Here is a 22,080-nt window from a genome sequence, read left to right on the forward strand (position 1 = left end):
TACAGCTGCCACCTGATTTTTTAAAAAATCCTGTGGTACTCCTGTGTCTTTAATATCCATTTCATTTGGGGAAACGGAAGCTTTTCACAGCATGGAGAGATGCATTTACATGCTGCCTACTCATGTATGCAGATCAAAACCACAAGAGCAAAAACCAATGGAAAAAGTTGGCAACTCTAAGGGTGGGAGGGACATTATTGGGGATGTGCAAAATTAAATGACCAAGGGAAAAAAAGGAAAGACTATTTGTCCCCTTTTAAAAACACAGCTATGATGTAGTGAAATAAGCAGAATGGAAGGCGAGAGGTGGGAGGGGCCCTGAATTTTGGGCACCGCAGAAATTGTAAACACCTCCTAGCACATATAAAGTCATTGCTGTTGTTGTTTTTTAGAATAATAGCCACTCAATGTATAGAGCTAGAGAGAAAATGTGAAATATAGGTGCTCCTGCAATACAGGGGGTCACAAGAGGTAATAAATAAATAAATACAGACAGGGAGTGCTACTTCTGTGCCCACCTCAGATAGTGACCCTAGAACCAGGTCTGCATAGGTGTGGAGAAACTGGCAAATTATGTAGGCACCAGTGCCAACCATTTAGTTGCCTAGTGCTCACTGGCCTTAGCCTCCACCTCAGAGGCAATCTACCTCAACATTCCAGATGACAACCTAAGCAGGCTGCTGCCTTCATGTTCTGTTTCTGTGAGCTTCACAGACGCACCTGGCTGATCACTGTCGGTAACAGGATGCTGGGTTAAATGGAACTTGGGCCTGACCCAGCACAGGGCAATTCTTCTGACATACTCACCACCCTGGCGGCTCTTTCTTGGGATTCACATTTCCGACAAAACCACGGTCCAGTGGGAACCTGAACAATTCCATAGCACGCTGTGAGGGAAGAGGAAAATTCAAAGAGTGAAATGTGCGGGTATGTACTGTGTGTATGTTTAGAAGCTCCTATTCCAGCTGCAAATCTGGGCTGGTCCCCTCTAACACAACCCTTCCCCCCCCCCCCTTATTCAGTCTCTTAGAGGCTCGGCTGGACTTCTCAAACCTCATGCTGTATGCCTGCACCACTTGTGATGCACTGAGCCAAACACATCCAGCCAGTCATAGGAGACAGCTCAATAAACCTTCTGGTTTTTTGTGGCCTGCCCACACCACAAAACAGGAGGTTTTCAAGCAATTGGCAGGCCACAACTTGAGCTAGTGGCTCCATTCAGCTTGGTGGGTTCCTAAGTTGTGCAGGCCTACCAGGCTGCAAATCTGCCAACTCTCCCTGCTTTGGAAGGAGCACTCTGCAAAGCTAAGTTCCATAGAGTACGTAGTTGCCTGCCTTTCCCTTTGTTGTGAGTAGTGTTTCCAAAAAGTTATTGTCAATTAAGGCAAATTGAGAGCAGACCTGAGCTTGCTAGATCAAAGCAGTGTTCCCTTCCCCTCAAAAAAGAACCATATAAATTCTACCCCTCAGCGAGTCCACGGTTTGTTGACAACCTTCATCTTAAAAAGGCAGCTCAGCTCTAAGGTCCTACAACCAGACTTCAGTTTTGAGCTCTATATCTGTAGCAAGGTAGGGTTAGCAGTACACTGCCCCATTGGGAGCACCGATTTGCCTGCCTAGGTTTTAAGACCTTCCATCTGAAGAATAAAATCTGCTTCTTTTAGGGACGTTTCTGTCAGTTAAGTGATCCTGTAGGGGGAAACTCTTTGAACCTGGCACAGTGCTTAAAAAGGTAAGAGGTAACTTAAAGAAAAGTATTCATTTGAAGAAGGTGCTCATGGATAAAAGTATCCGAACTTAAAAGCAGCTGCTCCCACTCAGCTTTAATTTACTGAACTTAACCATTGAGAAACAATTTTGACAGCAGGTTTTAGAACACAGTTTCCCAAACTTGGGTCTCTCCAAGTTTTCTGGACTACAACTCCCATCATCCCTAGCTAGCAAGGTCAGTGGTCAGGGATGATGGGAACTGTAGTCCCAAAACAGCTGGAGACCCAAGTTTGGGAAACTCTGTTTTAGAAGTATTTTTTGGAAGGAATTTGCTAGTTATCTCCTTGAAGCCCTACCTGGAAACACGACGACCCTTGACCAGGTGGGGAGGGCTGTAGCTTAGGGGTAGATCATTTGTTCAAGCAATGGCATCTCCAGGTAGGGCTAAATCGGAGGTGCCAAGGATTTGCTTAGAAATGTGGAAGAATACTTCAGTCTCCAATTCTGTGCACCTTTTCCTGATTTTGGCGAGGCTTACTTCTGAGGAGGCAGGCATAGGGTGGCACAATGAATGTGTAACACTGCCTCGAGACTTGGGACCAAGCAGGGCTGGGTCCTACAACACCTATCATCCCTCGCCACGGGCCACATTTGTAGGGTGCTTCCAGATTATTACTGCTTTCATGCAGGATTCAATAACAGGCCAGCAAATTCTGATTGCGCAGATTCCAGCATTGCAGGGGGGCTGGACCAGAGGATCCTTTGCGGTCCCTCTCAACCCTACAATTCTATAAATCAGAGTTGCTTGCGAAATCTCACATAACAAACCTGCTTCCCCAAGAGAGCAGAGTTTTCGACTGACAGGGGAAATGGGTTGGAAAGTGTGGGCTAATGCTTGCTCCAACCTTCCCGCAAACACATCGCAATGAATGCTCAATAATAGTCAATGTCATCTAATCTCCCTGCAGAAAAATCAGGATGTGTGCTCAATAGAGAGGTAGCCCAAAACATCTGGAGGGAACCAGATTGGGGAAGGCTGCTACACACATGTACCTGGAAGTTTGTGTGTAATTCCCACTGCATAGACATGCCTAGGATTACACTGTAAGGCGTTGTGGATCCCGAAGCAGACAAGCCAAAGGACATCATTCCTACCAATAAACGTGGGTTGCAAACTCTCTATAAACACGAGCATTCAGGCACGCTTTCAAGGCAGTTTGCCATGAGATCTTACAAAACTAAAAGCATAATACAGAAAATACAATCCAAATGAAAACACACAAAGCTGCTGCACCCACCCGCCCCCAAAAAGTCAAAATGCCAGGAGAATAAAGGAACACCCTGGTCTCATTCTGAAAGTACAACGCTGTTGGCGCCAGGCAAGCCTTCCTGGGGAGGGAATTCCACAGGCAGGGCACCAACACGAAGAAGGCTCCCACCACCACCACCCTCCACCTCTTCTCACTGCTTCTTGCTCTCCAGGATGGAGTGTGGGGAGGTGTGTGTGTGTGTAAAAATCTCTGACTTGTGAGAAGCTGGAATACAGCCTGCTGTGCAAAGGTATGTGTTATAGCCATTGCTCCGCCCACCATTGGCCCTCGTAAGGCTGCCTATGGTGGAATGTGGCCCCCAGGCTGAGAAAGTTCCCCCACCCTAGAGCTAGAGGTTATGAGGACTGTTTTATTGTGTTCTTTGGAACTGCTACACGGAATCCTACGGTGGGAACAGTATCTTGAGTTTGAGCAGCAGGTAGGGTTTAAAATGAAATATATAAACTTTGAATACTAGACGCTGGAAACAAAACACGAAGGGGAGAAACTTGGAGCTATGCTCCGTACCTGTGAGCTTCCCAAAAGTTGGTCACAGAATCTAGATGGATTTTTGGGTGTAATTCAGCAAAAAAAAAGCAGCGAGGAAAGGGGGCTGGGGGCTAGAGCATAAATCACTCTCTCCTTGTGATTTGCAACACTTTGGCAGACCTGGTGTTGTTGGACAGCAGCCTACAACAACCCAGGCCAGATGTAAATGTACAGGTTTCTTCCATGCCTTTATCTATGGCTCAGAACTTAACTTGAGCCAAAAGAAGGTTGTTGTGGGTTGTTATTTTTTAAAAAAAGAAAAGATGGCGCATTGAAATCAGGAGGGAAAGGCCAACTCCCCAAAAAGAGTCCAGGAGTCCAGACAAGTATGGAAAACAGAGAGCTATATATAAAAGCTCTGGCAGACGAAAAGGTCTTGGGTCCCACTTTAGCAGGAGAGGCAAGAATAATCCAGCGCCACTGAGAAATTGTATTAAAATCCCTTCCTGTTTATATTCCTTCCTGTTTCAAGGAAGAGATGAAAGGAATATGTTACGAAGGCAAGGAAGAGAACCAAGGATAGGGGCAGGAAAGAAAGCATACGAACTTATAAATGAGGGAAAATGCAATCGATAAAAGTGCATCAACATTGCAAATGAATATATATATATATTTGCATTGCTATTTTAAAACTTTGCTTATCAAAAACAAAAGGTCTTTGTAGATTTTACAGCTTTATGTAATATGAGAGGTGTTCAGGGCAGACTGGGCTTCTTGGTTTCTGTTCTGAAAGCTAATCTTCAGGTGACTGGATAAATACTGAATGGCACCAGCTGCAGTTACGCAACAGGGAGAAGAAAACACTCTGTGCATGCCCAGTTGGTCTTTTCTCTTTGAGTACAGCTTCAAGTCACCCAGAGATTAGCACTGACATTCAGGAGAACTATTTCATGTACGTATTAGTAGGAGAGGGAGGCAGAGATACAGAGTTTGTCCACAAGCTTGAAAGCTCCTCTTTTGGATATATTTAAGACTAAGGGTGCAATCCTATACATACTTTGCATGGGAGTAAGTCCAAATGGATTCAGATGGGCTTACTTATGAACAGACGCTTACAGAATTGCACTGTAAGTTACCACAAGAAAGGCTGCTTATTTTAAGAACATGTGATGCGGTGACTCTTTTTATTCCCCATAATAATTATAGCACTGCTGCCAGAGATTTACCCTTCCATTTCTTTTTCAGAAGAAGGGTTTGTGACTTTGGTAATTGGCATGCATACTTAGAGCACAAGAACACTTCGCTGTTTATATGAATAGTCATTCAGAGTGCAGAACCAGCAAAGCTGGCCAAGAGATATTGGTCCACGTGATCTGAAACATGTGAGAGAGTGTGTTTGTGGGTCTGTCCCTGGCTGCCCTCCCTAAATTGCGCTCTGGCTTAAATTAAGCGAGTATTCCCAGCAGTCATGATGAAGGGCTCAATGTCCTGCTGAGTACTTTGGCCCTTCCCTGAAGCAAAGCAAAATACTGGACCCAAATTCACTCAATATAAGCACATTTGCTTGACTCACACCATGGTTGAAGAGATTAGAATGCAATTTCTGACAATGCAGAATGATTGCACAGAATGTGCCTTAGCACATTCATTTCATCATGTTGAAATAATGCCAAATAAGTCAATTAACGTTTTGCAAGTGCCACCACTATGGATGGGTGGGTGGGTGGGTGAGGAAACTTGATTCGATCCACATTTAAAGGCAAACCTACCCAATTTGCTCTTTCTAAAAGAGTATACAAACTGAAATGCAGCAAACCTTTGAAAGTCACACTTCTCCCATTTTTGCAGTACAGGTCTCCAGCCATGTAAACTGGGGTAAAATGTGCATAAAAATGCACATAATAGTGAAAGCAAGCATACAAGAATGCATTATATCTGGGGAAATTGCTTTGCAAAAATGTGTAGCTTCAGCAAAATGGCATACAAAAATGTGTATATGGGGAGAAATTTGCACCAAAATGCTGATGAATGTTCATGAGGACTTTTAAAAAATATTCATAAATTGATGTGGCAATGTGGAGAACTAAAGACTGGCATAATTAGATTCTGGAACTGACAGATTTCCTATCTTTTGCCACCTCCCTCTCTGTTTGCTGAAACTAAGAATGCTACATGGAAGCAATCCTCCAGCGACTGTACCTTTTTGGTTACTAGGGCAGAGAACTGAGCATCTCATTATTCATCTACATACACAGAACTTATGCCAGAGAACTTAAGAAGCTGGCTTCTCACTCAGGCAGAATTTCCTTTAAGATCCATGGCACTCTTTCTCCTTCCTTTGCCACAAATGCTTCAGTCCTATCAGTGGCGTAGCGTGGGTTGTCAGCACCCGGGGCAAGGCAAGTAATTTGCGCTCCCTAACCCGTGGATTTGCGCCCCCTAACCCTAACCCCCAGATGTTGCGCCCGGTGCGGCCGGCCCCCCCTGCACCCCCCACGCTACGCCACTGAGTCCTATGAAGCATACTTAACCATGTTCCTAAAGTCCAAATCAAGAGCAAATTAATTTAACACCTTTGCTTTTCTCTCCAGTTTTCCAAACAAAGTAATAGTTTTGTCTTCTGAATTACAGAGAACTTTTTTTCAACCTGGTGGTGTGATATCCTGCTTGCCTGTTAATCTGGGAGCAGTGAAGTGGATCCATTTTTGTCCCATTTAAGAGATAGGCACCATAAGCACTCAGCATCAAGAGACAGCTTCAAATTGGCAGTACATTAAAATGAATACAGAAGGATCCACTTATAAATGTTCTCACAATGTGCTCTGTTGTTTTATTTCTTTTAGGAAGCTCATAGGATCAAATGCATCAGTGCAGTGTTGCAAATCATGGTGCTATACCACTGCAGAAATTAAAGACTATCTATGGATGAACTTCTTTTTTTTTTAGTGGGACGCGAGTGGCGCTGTGGGTTAAACCACGGAGCCTAGGACTTGCCGATCAGAAGGTCGGCGGATCGAATCCCCGCGACGGGATGAGCTCCCGTTGTTCGGTCCCAGCTCCTGCCAACCTAGCAGTTCGAAAGCACGTCAAAGTGCAAGTAGATAAATAGGTACCGCTCTGGCGGGAAGGTAAATGGCATTTCCGTGTGCTGCTCTGGTTCGCCAGAAGCAGCTTAGTCATGCTGGCCACATGACCCGGAAGCTGCACGCCGGCTCCCTCGGCCAATAAAGTGAGATGAGCGCCGCAACCCCAGAGTCGGCCACGACTGGACCTAATGGTCAGGGGTCCCTTTACCTTTACCTTTATGGATGAACTTTACAGCACAGTCCTATGTCTGTATGCATTGAGTGTAGTGGGCCCAAGCTTGTGAAACTCCTTTCCACCTTGAGCTTAGACAGACACCCTCCTTGCTGAAATTTAGGTGCATCACTAAGACTTTCATCAAGACTTTTAAGGTAGTGCTTGGGTTTTATGATACATTTTAATTCTGTTATTGCCCCATGTTCTGTGGATTGGTTTTTTTATGTACACTGCTGAAATGCAAAGAATAAAGTAGTATGTACCATATTGGCCCGAATATAAGCCACACTTTCCCCCCAAATTCCGACCATGAAAAGTTAAAGTGCGGCTTATTTTCACAACCCTACAATATCACTGCTGAAACAGCTGTCCTAGGTCTGTAGCCCTGCCTTGTCTTCCAAGGCCAGAATGGAGAGCTCCCCCCTCCAGCCCAGGATGCCACCATGACATAGCTGTCAACTTACAGATTTGAAAATAAGGGACCAGCAGCCTCGAAAATAAGGGATCAGTAGCCAAAATAAGGGATTTTCCGGCCAGTATGTTCAACTTCTGAGCCCCTCCGAGCCAAAGGCAGAAAGCCCAGCCAGCAGCCAAATGAAGCCTCATCAATAAGGGAAAGCAGCGGGACATGGCACTGGGATAAGGGACTGTCCCGCCAAATAAGGGACGCTTGACAGCTATGCACCATGAGGGCTGTTGGGGGTGCGGTACAACAGTGCCCATCCCAACTGCAGCTCCCAAGCCTCCCCTATGCTGTCTGAGAGAAGGGGGAAGGGGGGAAGGCCGCTGGCAAAGTGGCGTAGCTCCCCCCCTCCCGCCCGGAGAAAGCAGCCTGGGAGCTTTTTTTCCTTTCCCCCCTACATTTTAAAGGTGTGGTTTATATTCTGGTGCATCTTATATTCAGGCCAATATGGTAAATATCTTAAATAAAATAAAAAATAAAGTAAGATCCACTGTGTTCAGTGGGACTTACTCCCTGGTACGTATGCCTAGGATTGTAGCCCAAGCATACGAGTTTGAAGAACGCAATAAATGAAAACAATACAGTAGTGCCTTGGTTCTCAAACACCTTGGTACTCAAACAACTTGGAACCCAAACACTGCAAACCGTAGGTGTTCCGGTTTGCAAACATTTTTTAGAAGCCAAGTGTGATTGTTACGCTTCCGATTTGAGTGCCACACTGAGGTCTGTCTGTTTTTGCTATTTATTTTGCGTTTATGTTTTTGCGGCTCTTTTTTGTTTTGTTTTTGTGACTGTGTGGAAGAACCCAGTTCAGCTACTGATTGATTGATTGATTGTGTGACTGCAGTACATTGTTTATTGCTTTCATTTTATGGATCGATGGTCTCATTAGATAGTGAAATTCATGTTAAATTGCTGTTTTAGGGGTTGTTTTTAAAAGTCTGGAACGGATTAATCCATTTTGCATTACTTTCTATGGGAAAGTGCGCCTTGGTTTTGGAACGCTTTGGTTTTGGAATGGACTTCTGGAACAGATTAAGTTTGAGCCCCAAGGTACCACTGTAAATGTATTGGAGAGGAGGTAGTGTGATGGAGTAGCAATGCAGAGGACTGCCTTGCCCTGAATAATGCAACTGAGGACCAACCGCTTGCCCCTGCTCTGTGACAGACCTGACAAAAAGCTTCGCTTTTCACAAACTCAAAACAGTGCCCGTGGGTAGTTCAGTATTCCTGGACACTCCATCTCTGACTTCGGTTAAGTGACAACAATCCTGTCTGCAAATCATCATACCCTCCCATGTTTCACAAATGGAAACAGGGACATACTTGTAATTCCCCTTGCTCATAACAAGGATCACTGCTCAAGGTTCTGCCACCACCACCATCATTACAAATCGCTGAAGGCCAGTCTGCTCTGCGCGCTGTTTCCGTTTATTCTGCCACAGCCTGTCCTGTGCTGGTTTTAAGAGGAGGGATATATGTTCTTTTAAAGAAATACTAGAACAGGAAAAAGGGAACATGTGCTCCCTTTGCTCGTTGATCTCGTCAGCCACAGGCAGCATGGCGAATGGTAAGGGATGATGGGAAATGTAGTCCAACAACATTTGCAGGGCCATAGGTTGCCTGCCCCGGGTTAGAATGTTGGACCAGGACTTCAGAGACTTGTGCTCAAATCCCTTACTCAGTCATGAAGCTCATTGGGTGACCTTGGGCCAGTCATCATCTCTCAGCCTGACCTGCCTCGCAGGGTTGTTGCGAGGATAAAACAGGGTGGAAAGAACTGTGTGCATCGCCTTGAGCTCATTGGAGGAAAGGTGAGGATGAAATCTATCTACCTGGATGGATGGATGGATGGATGGATGGATGGATGGATGGATGCAGGAATGGGCAGAGGGCAAATTCAGGTCTGCTGGGAGATCCCTACATGATTTGCAATAGGATCAGCAAGGATTTCTGGGTCTAATTATTTAACAATACAGTAGCAGCAACAATAATGCTTTTTAAAAAAATCTAAATTAGGCTACTGAAATGAAGAAAGGTTAGCAGAAAGCTAGGAGCGGATTTATGTGTAAAAGCTCAGTCCTGGTACTTTTAAAAAAAACCCTCCTGGACTGAACAGGTGCTTTGGGTACACTGCCTCTTACTTCTAATGGTATGTCATTCTGTCTACCCCGAATCTCTATTTTCCGCCTGATTCTGGTTGGTAAGCCTCAGGACTGAGAAATAAAATATACCCTTCAAGTTTGAAGCCTGGCAGCTCCCGCCTTTAAATGTTCATGCATATTCATTAACATGACTGTGTACTAAGGGCAAGGTGTATACAGCACTGTTGATATACTACTCCCAGATATTTAAGCTGTCAAAACCCCAGACCGATAGCTGAGCATTGATGGACGATGTCTCAGAGTTTGGCATCTCACGTGAACAACATTGCAACAAGGCATCCCAAAAGGCAAAGCACGGGGCTGCAATTTACCTGGAATAAAAACCAGAAAGCTGTGTCTGGCCCTGATAAATGGGGATATTTAGGCTACAACCTTGGACACAAATACCTGGAGTAAGTTCATTGAAAACAACGAGACTTGCCTAGGTGCAAACATATCCCATCCATCCTTCAAAGAGGCTTCCCAGTTTCTCCTCCTAAGCGATGTGCCTGGGGTCACCAGAATGCGGCAGCTAGACTGGTGACTGGGAGCGGCTGCTGAGACCATATAACACCGGTCTTGAAAGACCTATATTGGCTCCCAGTACATTTCCGAGCACAATTCAAAGTGTTGGTGCTCACCTTTAAAGCCCTAAACGGCCTTGGTCCAGTATATCTGAAGGAGCGTCTCCTCCCCCATCGTTCTGCCCGGACACCGAGGTCCAGCTCCGAGGGCCTTCTGGCGGTTCCCTCACTGCGGGAGGCCAAGTTACAGGGAACAAGGCAGAGGGCCTTCTCGGTAGTGGCGCCCGCCCTGTGGAACGCCCTCCCATCAGATGTCAAAGCGATAAACATCTACCTGACATTTAGAAGACATCTGAAGGCAGCCCTGTTCAGGGAAGTTTTTAATATGTGACATTTTAGTGTACAGTGGTGCCTCGCAAGACGAAAATAATCCGTTCCGCGAGTCTCTTCGTCTAGCGTTTTTTTCGTCTTGCGCAGCAACCCTATTAGCGGCTTAGCGGATTAGCGCTATTAGCGGTTTAGCGGCTATTAAAGGCTTAGCGGCTTAGCAGCTTAGAAAAAGGGGGGGAGCGAAAAAAAATCGGAACACTCGCGAGACGTTTTCGTCTTGCGAAGCAAGCCCATAGGGAAATTCATCTTGTGAAGCAGCTCAAAAATGGAAAACCCTTTCGTCTAGCGGGTTTTCCGTCTTGCGAGGCATTCGTCTTGCGGGGCACCACTGTATCTTTCATCTTTGTTGGAAGCCGCCCAGAGTGGCTGGGGAAACCCAGCCAGATGGGCGGGGTACAAATAATAAATTATTATTATTATTATTATAGACTGAACTTCAACATGTGTGGTTTGGAAAAGTGGATAGGGAGAAATTTCTCCCTCTTCGGGGGACATCCAATGAAAATTTAGGACAGACAAAATAAAGAACTTCATCACACAACACACAGTTAAACTATGGAGTTCGCTCCCACCAGAAGTCATGATGGCCACTAACATGGAAGGCTTCAAAAGAAGATTAGACAAATTCACAGAGGAGAAGGCCATCAATGGCTTATAGCTTCCCTACAAGGATAAACATCTGGTTGTCCACTGTGAGAACAGAATGTTGGACTAGATGGGCTTTGGCTGAAGCCAGCACTGCTCATCTAATTATTATCCAAATAATTGGTACCTGGGTCTCCCTGGTCCTTGTCCAACACTCTAACCATGACATCACATATTTGGAGCATATGAGAAATATGTTAGCCCTGAAAGCCTGATCCATTGGTTTCATTAGCAGATTTATCAACTAAAGCTTTACCTGATTAATCTATAGGGACCATTTTTTTTCACCTACAGACTCTTATTGGTTATGGCATGTTTTCTATAATAGGAAGAGGAAAAAGGACGTACTAAAGAAAGCTTTTCTAACAATGAATATTAGCTTTTGTAGACTTAATTGTAAGTTACCTTACACTTCAATCAGTATGTCAGAAACTTAACAAGACACCTATACTGAGTGCTTGGCAAAATACAAATGTATTGAAATTTCTTTCCTCCATTCACTGGCTAAAAGGCAGATGATTAATAAGCCAAAAATTCTTTTATCAGCTAACAAGTCATGCCCACCCATTCATTGTAGACAAAGCACTTATTTCTTCGGCAAATATTTTGAGGGGAGGGGGAGGGAGGAGCTGGTTTCTGACCTTAAACAACCTTCCTTTACAATCCAAAGGAAATATCTCATCAAGGTTTTCCCTGCTGGAAGTCCCGCTCAGCCTCACGCTCCAGCTTTTGCAATCTTAGCAGGCAATGCCCAGATTATCAAGGCTGTTTTCTCAGTGCTAAGGACTAGTGGCTTCTCAGGTGAAAAAAGTACCGGATTCTTCACACAGCATCCAAATCCTGCACTTACGAAACAAGCACAGTTCCAACTGAGTCATACACAACAAATGTGGCCGACTGCCCATTTTAAAGGACTAATATGAGATTGTAGGGAGCACTAATAGGTTTGGTGCCGGCTTCTGTCAAAAAGCCAATTGTCTAATTTGCCCATAATGGCTTAAATGCTGTTTATACGGGTAAGGAAGGAAGGAAGATTTCCAGATACATGGAATTTCCGGTCTCATAACAGGAAACCACGAATCTTGCCCAGAAAATAGTGACACGTGTACATGTCTAATTTGACAATTTAATCAGGGGCTTTCATAAAAGATGCCACAAATAAAAGAGGTAGGCAGGGGCAGCAAAATGGCAACAGTGAGGAACATACTTTCAGTGAGGCCTTATACTCTCTCCATTCCGGCTCAATATTGTCCACACTGGCAGGCTGCAACTCTCTGGAGTTAAGATGGGAATTTTTCCCAGCCTCATCTGGAGAGGCCAAGGGTTTAACCTGGGAGCCAAGGCATGCAGAGCTGGTGCTCTACGGCCGCTGAGCTACCGCCCTTCCTGCTTGCTTGTGACAAATGAGGAAAGGAATACGGTTTGAAACCTGACATCAGCCCATGCATTTGCTTATCGAGCATAATCACGGCACATAGTTTCTTAGTGCCAGCAGGCAGATGTGCTTGCTTTTCCCATGACCCCCTGTGTTCGCATGACTTTCCACTTGGCTTAATCTTTGCCTGTTCTCAGCTTCACATCCCTTAGCCTCCTGTTCCCATGTCCTATTTACTGTCTGTACCTGTTTGCTATCTTTTATGCAGGAAGATTCCCCTGTGTATTTAAGGTTCTGCTTTTTGATCTATGTTTAATTTTTGTAAAGGTCAAGTGTTTGTTTCTTATGTATAATTCTTATGTATATATGCTCGTACGTTTCTGTTTGGCAACAACCTGTATTGGGCTGCCTGATTAATAAATTTTAAATTTATGCATGAAACGGAACACCAGTTTATCAGGGAATGAGGGTAATGTAACAATAAAAGGGGGGGAGAGAGAGAGAGCCTGACTTGCTTGTGAAGTGCAGCTGTGTTTCTTATTATGCACTTTCAGTCCTTTCTTGTGACTTTTTACATCAGAAGTGAAATGTGTCAATCAAAACGGGCTAAACGTATTCATTATTGAAATGCACATTTGGGTGATGTGACAAATGAATATTCGCATGCTGCCCTCTCCAAGAATCATGTTTTTCAGCCTGGAATTTTATACACATTTACCTGGGAGCAAGTTACAGTAAACTCAAATAAGATTTTCTTCCAAGTAGATGTGCATAGGATTACACTGAAAGACTCTGAAATTATTAGGTTGTGAAGAATGTTAGTCCTGCTATGAGTAGACCCATGGAAAATAATGAATGTGACTAACTTGGGCCTTTTAATTTCAATGGGTCTGCTCTGAATAAGTCTTAGCTCCGGATAAAACTAAATATATAAAAAATTATGCCAAAGGCATGCACAATATCGTGTGTGACATGCTATGGGGAGAGGAAAGTACAAGAGTGGTGTTCTCTTTTCTTTAACATTTAGTTGTCACACATACCCTCAAACATTTCTCCGATGAAAATAGCAATGTCCTTAATAATAATAATATTATACCCCACACATCCAACTGGGTTGCCCCAGCCACTCTGGGCGGCTTCCAGCATATATTAAAACATAATAAGTAATTAAACATTAAAAGCTTCCCTATACAGGGCTGCCTTCAGGTGTCTTCTAAAGGTTGTATAGTTACTAATCTATTTGGCTCGGGGGGGGGGGGTTACATAACTCCATACCCTCCAACATTTCTGATATAAATAGGGACATCCTAAGGAAAAGCAGGACATTCTGGGATCAAATCAGAAACTGGGACGGCTTCTGTAAATCCAGGACTGTCCCTAGAAAATAGGGACACTTGGAGGGTCTGGTCACATACTTTGTGGACAGCCTCAGTCAGTAAATCCCATTCCCAAAATCCACTTGTGGCTGGCAAATTTACCCTATTCCAGCCTCCAGCCCATGGAAGAGGGCGCAAACAGAGTTGGCAAAGTAGGCCATGGAGCCTTATACTGTCGCTGCTGGAAAAGAGGCACATTATTATTTATGTAGTTGAGAGTATTTATAACCTGCCTGTTAACTGAAGGCTTTGAGGCACCTAACACTACATTAGAAACACCATAAAATAGACTAGAGTTATAGAGCAAAGGCATACATATTTCTGTTCTCCTTTAGTTCTCAGGTGCTCTGGCTGCCACGCTCAACCTCCTGGCCTGGAAGATGCTGCTAAATTAGCCAGACATTAAGTCCCTCACAAGCCAGGCCTTCCTCACTGGGCTGCTGCAACTGTCTCTTATAGCCTTCAAGTTCTACCCCAGTTCTGGTTTAACAAACCCCTGACTTCTTTCCCATCTTTGTCCTGTCTCAGTGTGGATAGTATCATTATACAGTTTAGTCACTAGGTGGAGTCGAGTGTTTCAGACAGCTGCTCTGTTTTTCTTCCATAAACACAACAAAGTTGTTGTTCGGCTTCTTGACTGCTGTGTCCTCTATGCTTTCCATGACACTACGGACCACTTTACACAATACAGTGGTACCTCGGGTTACAGACGCTTCGGGTTACAGACGCTTCAGGTTACAGACGCCGCTAACCCAGAAATAGTACCTCGGGTTAAGAACTTTGCTTCAGGATGAGAACAGAAATTGTGCTCCGGCAGCGCGGCAGCAGCAGGAGGCCCCATTAGCTAAAGTGGTGCTTCAGGTTAAGTACAGTTTCAGGTTAAGAAAGGACCTCCGGAACGAATTAAGTACTTAACCCGAGGTACCACTGTACTAGGAAAACATTTCATATGCTACCAAATACATAGAAACATGAAAATTTTGGGAGGTGGGTCAGTCCAGAGAGATTATGGAAGGCTAAGCAAAGGTCAAAGGCCCATTATCCCCTAGATTCAAACTTATATTGCACTAAAAACAGTGTTGCGTATGAGCATTTGTGGTGGTTGCTGTCTTATATAACTCATAAGATCTATAATGCTACCCTTTATTAAAAAATGAGGGGATTTGTGCTACATATATGGATTAAATTGTTTCACCAACAGTAGCTCAGTGCAGCACACCAAAGAGATGGCCTGAGCTATGGGTGCTCCTGAGGCCCAACCTAGACATAATACAAGCGACTAGTTTGGTGTAGTGGTTAGAGTGTTAGACTAGGACTTGGGAGATCTGGGTTCGAGTCCACACACAACCACAAAGTTCATTGAGTGATCTTTGGCCAATCACCACCATCTCACAGCCTAACCAACCTCACAAGGTTGTTGTGGAGATGAAGTGGGGAAACCCCGAGCTCCTTGGGGGAAAGGTAAGATATAAATGCAATTAATAGCATTGATAATATAAACAAACAAACAAACAAACGACATTTGCTGTTTAAATGTCTCACATCTAAGCCTATATATATATAAAAGCCATCCCCATTTCAAATTTTAATGGGACAGACCTATGAATAAACAAGTGTGACTATCCCCATCAGATCTACTCTGGTCCTGAGGAATAATCGTCTGGTACACAGAAGGAAACACAAAGAGGTCACACATACGAGGGCTGGCTCCAGGTTTAAGGGAAGCCCAGGGAAAGTGGGCTGTAGTGGGCTCCCCTGTCAGTGGGCCCTGGTGGGTTTAACCTGGTGCTCTGGATAGCTGGGTCAAGCCTTAATTTTAATTTCCAATGATACCCCAGAGCAGAGAAAATGTACCGGTATGTGGTGGCTAGACTTGGAGGGCTAGGCTAGAAAAAAATAGTTGTGTCCCGGGACAGGCATTGTCAGTGGGTCCTGCCAGAGTCCTGCTGGAGCCCCAGCAGCTGCCCAAGGACACAGAGGTAAACACACACTTGACATCTGAAGTCACTCTCACCGCTGCAAACAGGCTTTTCCTTTCCCTGATGTTCACCAACTCTGTGAACTGAGATGACCTAATGAACAATTAGAGCGGAGGCTTGACAAGCAAAGAAAAAATAAAAAAGGAAATGCTTGTTGAACCTTTTGATGTGAGGAAGCAAATTTTTGAAGTGCCTTAACCCTGTTCCTTCCCCTACATGCAAAATCCCCCAAAACTGTTCGCATAAGGCAGAGCATCTATCTTCCAGCCTTCCTAGGAAATCCCCTAAACGCTCCAAGAAAGGAATATTGTGTGCTGTCTTAATTGTTCACTGTAACAGCATCATGGGGAGTTTATCATAGCAAAAGCAGACAAACCATTCCACAGCTGTCCAGAAGTTATTATGATATCTGAAAGGTACACCTTGCTTTTCCCGTGAGCTATATCCTCGTCCATGTCTAGTGCAAGACGGTTGGTGTAATTTCTTGATGATTTTTTGAAAGCTGTGATATCATCGTAGTAGTAGCAATTGGTAATTATAGAGTTAAATATTGTCTCCAGTTATTATGGGTTGGAGGAGCAAAGACTCCACCCTTTAGCTTGTTCTTGTGTTTACATTAATTTTCCTTTGTACAGTAGTTGTGTATTAGCCCAGGCTTCCTCAAACTCGGCCCTCCAGATGCTCTGAGACTACAATCCCCATCATCCCTGACCACTGGTCCTACTAGCTAGGGATGATGGGAGTTGTAGGCCAAAAACATCTGGAGGGCAGAGTTTGAGGAAGCCTATATTAGCCTCAATAATAAACAGCTTCTTGTTCTGGTCATACAAAGTAAGCAAGCCTGCCTTGTATGAAACAAAAATGTAACAACTATTAATATTTTATAAAACTTGCTTCATATTCAATGACCAAACTGTGAACTTTATGGTCAGGTGAAGCTCTGAGTTCTAGTCCCCAAAGTTTAATCATTGTACTACACATTGTCTTTTTCTTTCTCCTCCTCCTAAAATCTATTTCTATTTTTATTTACCTTATGAGAGTAACTAAGGGCATTTTTTAGCCATACAATTTGGCTAGATGAAATAGTTCTGGAGACCAAAAGCAGGCCACAGACCATTAACTGGCTATTCCTAAACCAGGCAATGTATTTCCTATTGCCTAGCAAAGCATTCCTGTCAGTGAGTAGGATTCTGCCCCACCTTACTCCCTTCCTATGGAGAGGGCGTGGACAGGGATTATTATTATTATTATTATTATTATTATTATTATTATTTATTAATATGCTGCCCAACTGATTGGGTTGCCTCAGCCATTCTGGGCAGCTTCCGACAAATTATAAACCACAATAAAACATCAAGCATTAAAAAACTTCCCTATAAAAACATCCCTTCCGATGTCTTCTAAAAGTCAGGTTGTTGTTTATTTCCTTTTCATGCATTCAAGACAATGCATCTCTGACTCCCTGTGCACAACAGCATAACGCTTACATCGGCGTCCGTCCCTTGACCAGACCAGAATATACACAGAACGTATTTACAGATTGCAGCCTAGTTGCTTTTTTGGTCTAGGATTTAGCAAACAGTTGTATCAACTGTTAAGTCTTCCTGAAAGGGTCCTTGCTGACAGAGCTGCTGTCACAGATTTCTCAGGAAAAGAAAGACAAAGCGCAAGGTACCTAGCCTTTGGGGAAACTGGGCTCAGGTGCTGTGCCCTTCCCAACAACTTTCGAGGTAGGAACACAGGAAGCTGCCTAATAGCAAATCAGACCATCGGTCCATCAAGCTCAATGCTATCTACCTTGATTGGTAGCTGTTCTCCAGCATCTCAGGTAGGAATCCATCCCAGTCTTAGAGATGCCTGGGACTGAATTGGTCCACTCAAAGCATTTGGTCCACTCAGCTTTGTATTTAACCATTTGCTTGGTAGCCATGGGTGATCAGGAAATCCAACCAGGCGAATGAATGAAATTCCATGAAGGCAGAGAAGGAAAGGGTCAATCCTTCCCTCCTCTGTCAGCCACCATGGCAGAAGGCAGGGGTTAGATTGTTTGCTCTAGTAGCCCCCCCCCTTGTAGACTTTGGTGGAGGGGGCTTCCTTCCTCTGTAACCAGCATGGAAATGCAGGTTACTAGCGGCCAACTGAATTTTGTTGCAGGCTACTAACTTTGTGGGCTTATTTACATGGCAGGCTCTATCCCTGAGCTACAATCCTTTCCTGATTTGGCTAACTTTTTTTGCAACCCTTCACCAGTTTCCCTTTTGCAAGTGCCTTTCCTCACTTGCTTAGGTGCATGAATTGTTTTTAATGGGCAGGTGATTTGAGAGGCAGCATCAAAACTAGTGGACGAATGGGATTTCATTTTAAGGCTAAATGTCAAATGGAGTCCCAAAAACTATCTTCAAAACCAAGACTCAGCTTGGAAACATGTTAAATTGCTGCATAGAATTTAAATGCTTAGGCGGGATTAAAAAATAAAATATTAATTATATATTAATTAATTACCTATATAGATAGATAGATAAACAAAACATAATTATTTCCTGCTTTTCTGTCATTCAAATCCACTAGAAATAAAACCAGCTATGTAAAATTTATATAAAAGCAAAACAGACTGGGTGACATCTGGTGTTATTAATATGGTGCCTAAGTTACTTAAGTTCGTTGATTTCAATGGGTCTGCTCCGAATTAGCACCACTCATTGGAACAGGATAAAACATGAAACACACCAAGCTCAGTATATCATGGTAAAGAAGCTCAACTTCCATCAAAGCTCAAAATCCTGTCTATAAACACATGGCTTTTGATGTGCGAAGACAGCGCTTGTGAGCATGGACAGAGTGCCTTTCCTCCGCACTACAGAATAACCACAGGCAGCTTTCATGCATCTCGGATTAGGGATCAGAGACAGGGGACCTGTGGGGTAAGCCTAAGTGCTGTATCTTAGCGGTAGAGCACCCAAAGGTTCCAGGTTCAGTTCCTGGCATCTTCCCAGTACAGGCAGCAAAGACTAGCTGCCCATACATACAGTGTTGACAGTACAATGTTGACAACACTTTCTAGATGGACCAATGGCTTGACTCGGTATAAGGGAGCCTGTGATGTTCCCACAACGGTTGGTCGTTCTTTTACTTTCATTTATTTTAGTAAGCAAAGCCCTGTTGGAAAAGATAACGCCAGGCTCAGCACCAGCCCTAGATCTGTGGGGCTGGGTGCAGCTGAGGTGATTCCTCCTTGCCCTTCTGTTTCCAGTGTTAATGATCTACTAAGAGACAGAATAGTAGCCCGGAGGCACACAAACCACACGCACTGTTTTCCTTGCTCAAATGTGTTCTTTTGCAGAGAAGGGATGTCCCCCAAATTCTGCTCCATCTCTCTCTGGTATACATTATCCCCCCTTCCCTAGCTTACCTTGAAACTGCAGGCTAGAGTACCCCTTCTACACACACACACACACACACACACACACACACACAACCCACACAGAAAAAAAAAGTGACAGCAGGGTGGCTAATAATAGCACCCCTGCTAATCCGGAAGGAAGCTGAGGGAGACCGTCAGAGGTCACGGCCATACGATTCTTCTGAAGCTACGTCAAATAATATAATAATACAAATACAAACATGAACACAACAAGCCGCCCACCCCCGTATAACCTTTCTGTCTCTGCTGCTGTTTTAGATCTCCCTCTTTCTCTCTCTCTCTCTCACACATCCCTTTATAGGCCGGTGCAATTAAAAACGCATAAATAAAAAAAAACAAAACAAAGCGATAAACACACACACACATCAGTGAGAGGAGGGGAAGCCTAAGATCTGCCCCCCCCCGCACTAGCAGAATTAAAAGAAACCTGCCCTCCCAGCGATACAGACACAGCTCCGACACCCCCCTTTCTTCCTAAGGTTGCGCTTCTGCATCCCCCTCCCCAAGAAGGCCCTGTCAAGAATACCGTTATACAGAACAATAGAAATCACACTACTTACTATGAATAACAACGACGCACACTTAAAATCCTCCCACCCGTTTTTCTTTTCTTTTTTGCAACTCCATGCCTAAACCTCTTTTATTATTATTATTATTATTATTATCATCGTTGTTATTATTTGCTCAAAGCTTTGCAAAGGCTTGAGATGAATGGAGGGGAAATTACACCACATCTCTCTCTCTCTCTGTTGACTCCATCGCCAGAGCTATAGATATATACGCGCACATAGATTTATATAGATATATGCATCTAGTCTGGCAAAGAGTTAAGATGCAAAGTGGGGCTTGGCTGGGGAGGGAGGGAGGAAAGGAAAGAGAGGCGTAGGGAGGGACGGAGGGATGGAAAAGGTGTCAATACGGAGGGATTGGTTGGGGGGGGGGGTCTTACCTTGATGCACCGCCACGTTACAGCCATGCCCATCACAGTACACCAGGGGGTTTTCAGCCCAGCCCCGCTCATCGGAACAAACGCAGCAGCCACCCACCATCTCCTTCATTCTTCCATAAGTTTCTTCTGAGCTGGTTTCCTCCTACTACCCTCCTGTTTGTTGTCGTTGGGGGTGATGGTGATGTTGTTGTTTCCAAACACGCAGTCACTCCTCGTCCTTTTCTTCCTTCTTTTATAATCTCCGGGTTTGTTTCTCTCCCTCCTCTCTCCCCCCCCCCACCCCACCTTCCCTCCCCAGCTCGCTCTCTCTCTCTCTCTCTCTCTCTCTCTCTCTCTCTCTCTCCGATTCGCCTTTCAGAGACAACAATCTTGCTAGGACGGCGGAGGGAAAAAAAGAAGGGGACTCCGGAGCCTCCCCGCAGGACAAAAATGCCACATTGTTATTTGCAAACGGGAGATCGGCGGCATTGCTTGAGCTGAAGCAGACGCGGTTGCTAGTCATACACACAAACACACACACACACTCACACACACGCATGCACACAAGCTAGACTCACGCACACACGCACAAAACGTCGCCTTGGCGGCACACAGCCCACAACCCAGCAATCATGGCTCCACGCGCTTGCAAAGTCTTAGGTTCAGGAACAGCTGCCTCACTTGGGAGGGAGGTATTTTTCTGCTTCCTTCCTCCCCACCCCCGCCAGCAGCTCCCTTTTGCAATTATTGAAGTGTTCAGGGTCCCCCACCCACCCCCGCCACCGCCGCCTTTTCTTGCTTTCCTTTCTCTTCATCCAGGGGAACGGATCTGGCATCTGAAGTGCACGAGCAACATTTCCACCCTCCCTTCTTTTCCCCCCTTTTCCTTTTTTTTTTTTGGTCGTTGTTCAATATGGAGCGATCAAGCAAGCAAAGGACCAAAAGGGAAAAAAGGAGGAATATCTCCCACCACCCCCTTAAATCCTATTATCTGTAACGTTGCCTTCTTTTGACAGATAAGGGTTCCGCCAGCGCCACCCTTCGGCCAGTGAGGAGAAGTGGACCCCCCAACAACAAGAGGAGCGTGTGGATTTTGAAACCTATCGCTATATATACTGAAACTTGTCCTCTAGACATCCTTTTATTAGTGTGCGTTCACTGATGATTCAAGCTCATTCTGATATTGGGGCGGTTATACATAAGCCAGCTTTCAGGATTGTTTGTGCCCGCAAAAGTTGAGAGGTAGACATACAAATGCTTTGTTTCCCAGCTGCGCCTATCCTTACTGAAATTCTGCAACTTTTTAATACTGCAAATGTTCTTCTGGTTTATAGGTTTTGTTATGCTATAGCGCAAATGCCAGGCAGCAATAATGCAATAATTTTGGAGACACGTTGCAGTACAGCTAATGAAATGGAACGTTGTGTGGGCGGCCCAGTATAAACTAATGCACTATTACCATGTCAGTGACATGTCGCAGAATACACCCACCCACAAAAACCCCCACAAAAAAACACAGTCAAGAGAGACCCTAAGAGGTATAAAAAGTTACAGGATTTCAGGAGGAGGTGGCGGGTCGTGAGCTGATTTGAAACACAACTGTATTTTCCACCTGAAACTTCTGCAGCCACTAAAGCAGCACTGAATACAGGATCACGAGCACAACTCATCCTGAAAGCACAATAAAAAGGACACCTGGAGATTCCGTGAATCTATTTTACGCTCTTCAAAGCAAAGTTGGAGGTAGCCTTGCTGACTCATTAGGAAAAAGGAAAAACCCCAAAGCAAGTTTGGTAATGCCTTTAGGTCCAACCAACCAAACGGTCACAATGGAAAACCTAATAATTTTCTTACAGCACTGTAACTTTTGGTTTATGTTAGAAAGGGACCTGATCGCGCTCCTCAGATACCAGAAGTGCTGACTGAAGAGGGCAAGGCCTTGTTCTCAGAGAGCAAGAGTTAGATCTTCAAGGCTTAAGGGACAGGAGGGTAGATTTCAGAAGAACAACAGGAGAAACTTGCTATT

General features: G+C 44.5%; 1 protein-coding gene and 1 long non-coding RNA gene across 16 annotated transcripts in view; one reads left to right on the forward strand and one right to left on the reverse strand.

Moving 5' to 3' along the window:
* Positions 1-20,971, reverse strand: part of MLLT6 (MLLT6, PHD finger containing) — a 99,702-nt gene extending 78,731 nt beyond the window's left edge. For 3 of the 15 annotated variants that reach the window (XR_014518098.1, XM_083469520.1, XM_083469516.1), the window contains exons 1-2: positions 20,076-20,963; positions 808-887 (exon numbers count right to left, since the gene is read on the reverse strand). Coding sequence is in view for 13 of the 15 variants with exons in the window: in XM_083469520.1 (XP_083325646.1) it covers positions 808-887; positions 20,076-20,184 (189 nt within the window). In the remaining 2 variants the exon portion in view is untranslated. Of the gene's footprint in view, positions 1-807; positions 888-20,075 lie in introns of all 15 variants that reach the window. The other 12 variants (XM_083469519.1, XM_083469522.1, XM_083469513.1 and 9 more) reach the window with 7 other exon arrangements.
* LOC310690889 lies at positions 803-21,754 on the forward strand. Its single transcript, XR_014518255.1, has 3 exons — positions 803-927; positions 1,665-1,732; positions 21,071-21,754. It is a non-coding gene; the product is annotated as an uncharacterized lncRNA (long non-coding RNA).
* The last annotated feature ends 326 nt before the right edge of the window (positions 21,755-22,080 follow it).

This window comes from Podarcis liolepis (genome assembly GCF_965112155.1).
Source record: "Podarcis liolepis genome assembly, chromosome: 13".
NCBI classification, from domain to species: domain Eukaryota; kingdom Metazoa; phylum Chordata; class Lepidosauria; order Squamata; family Lacertidae; genus Podarcis; species Podarcis liolepis.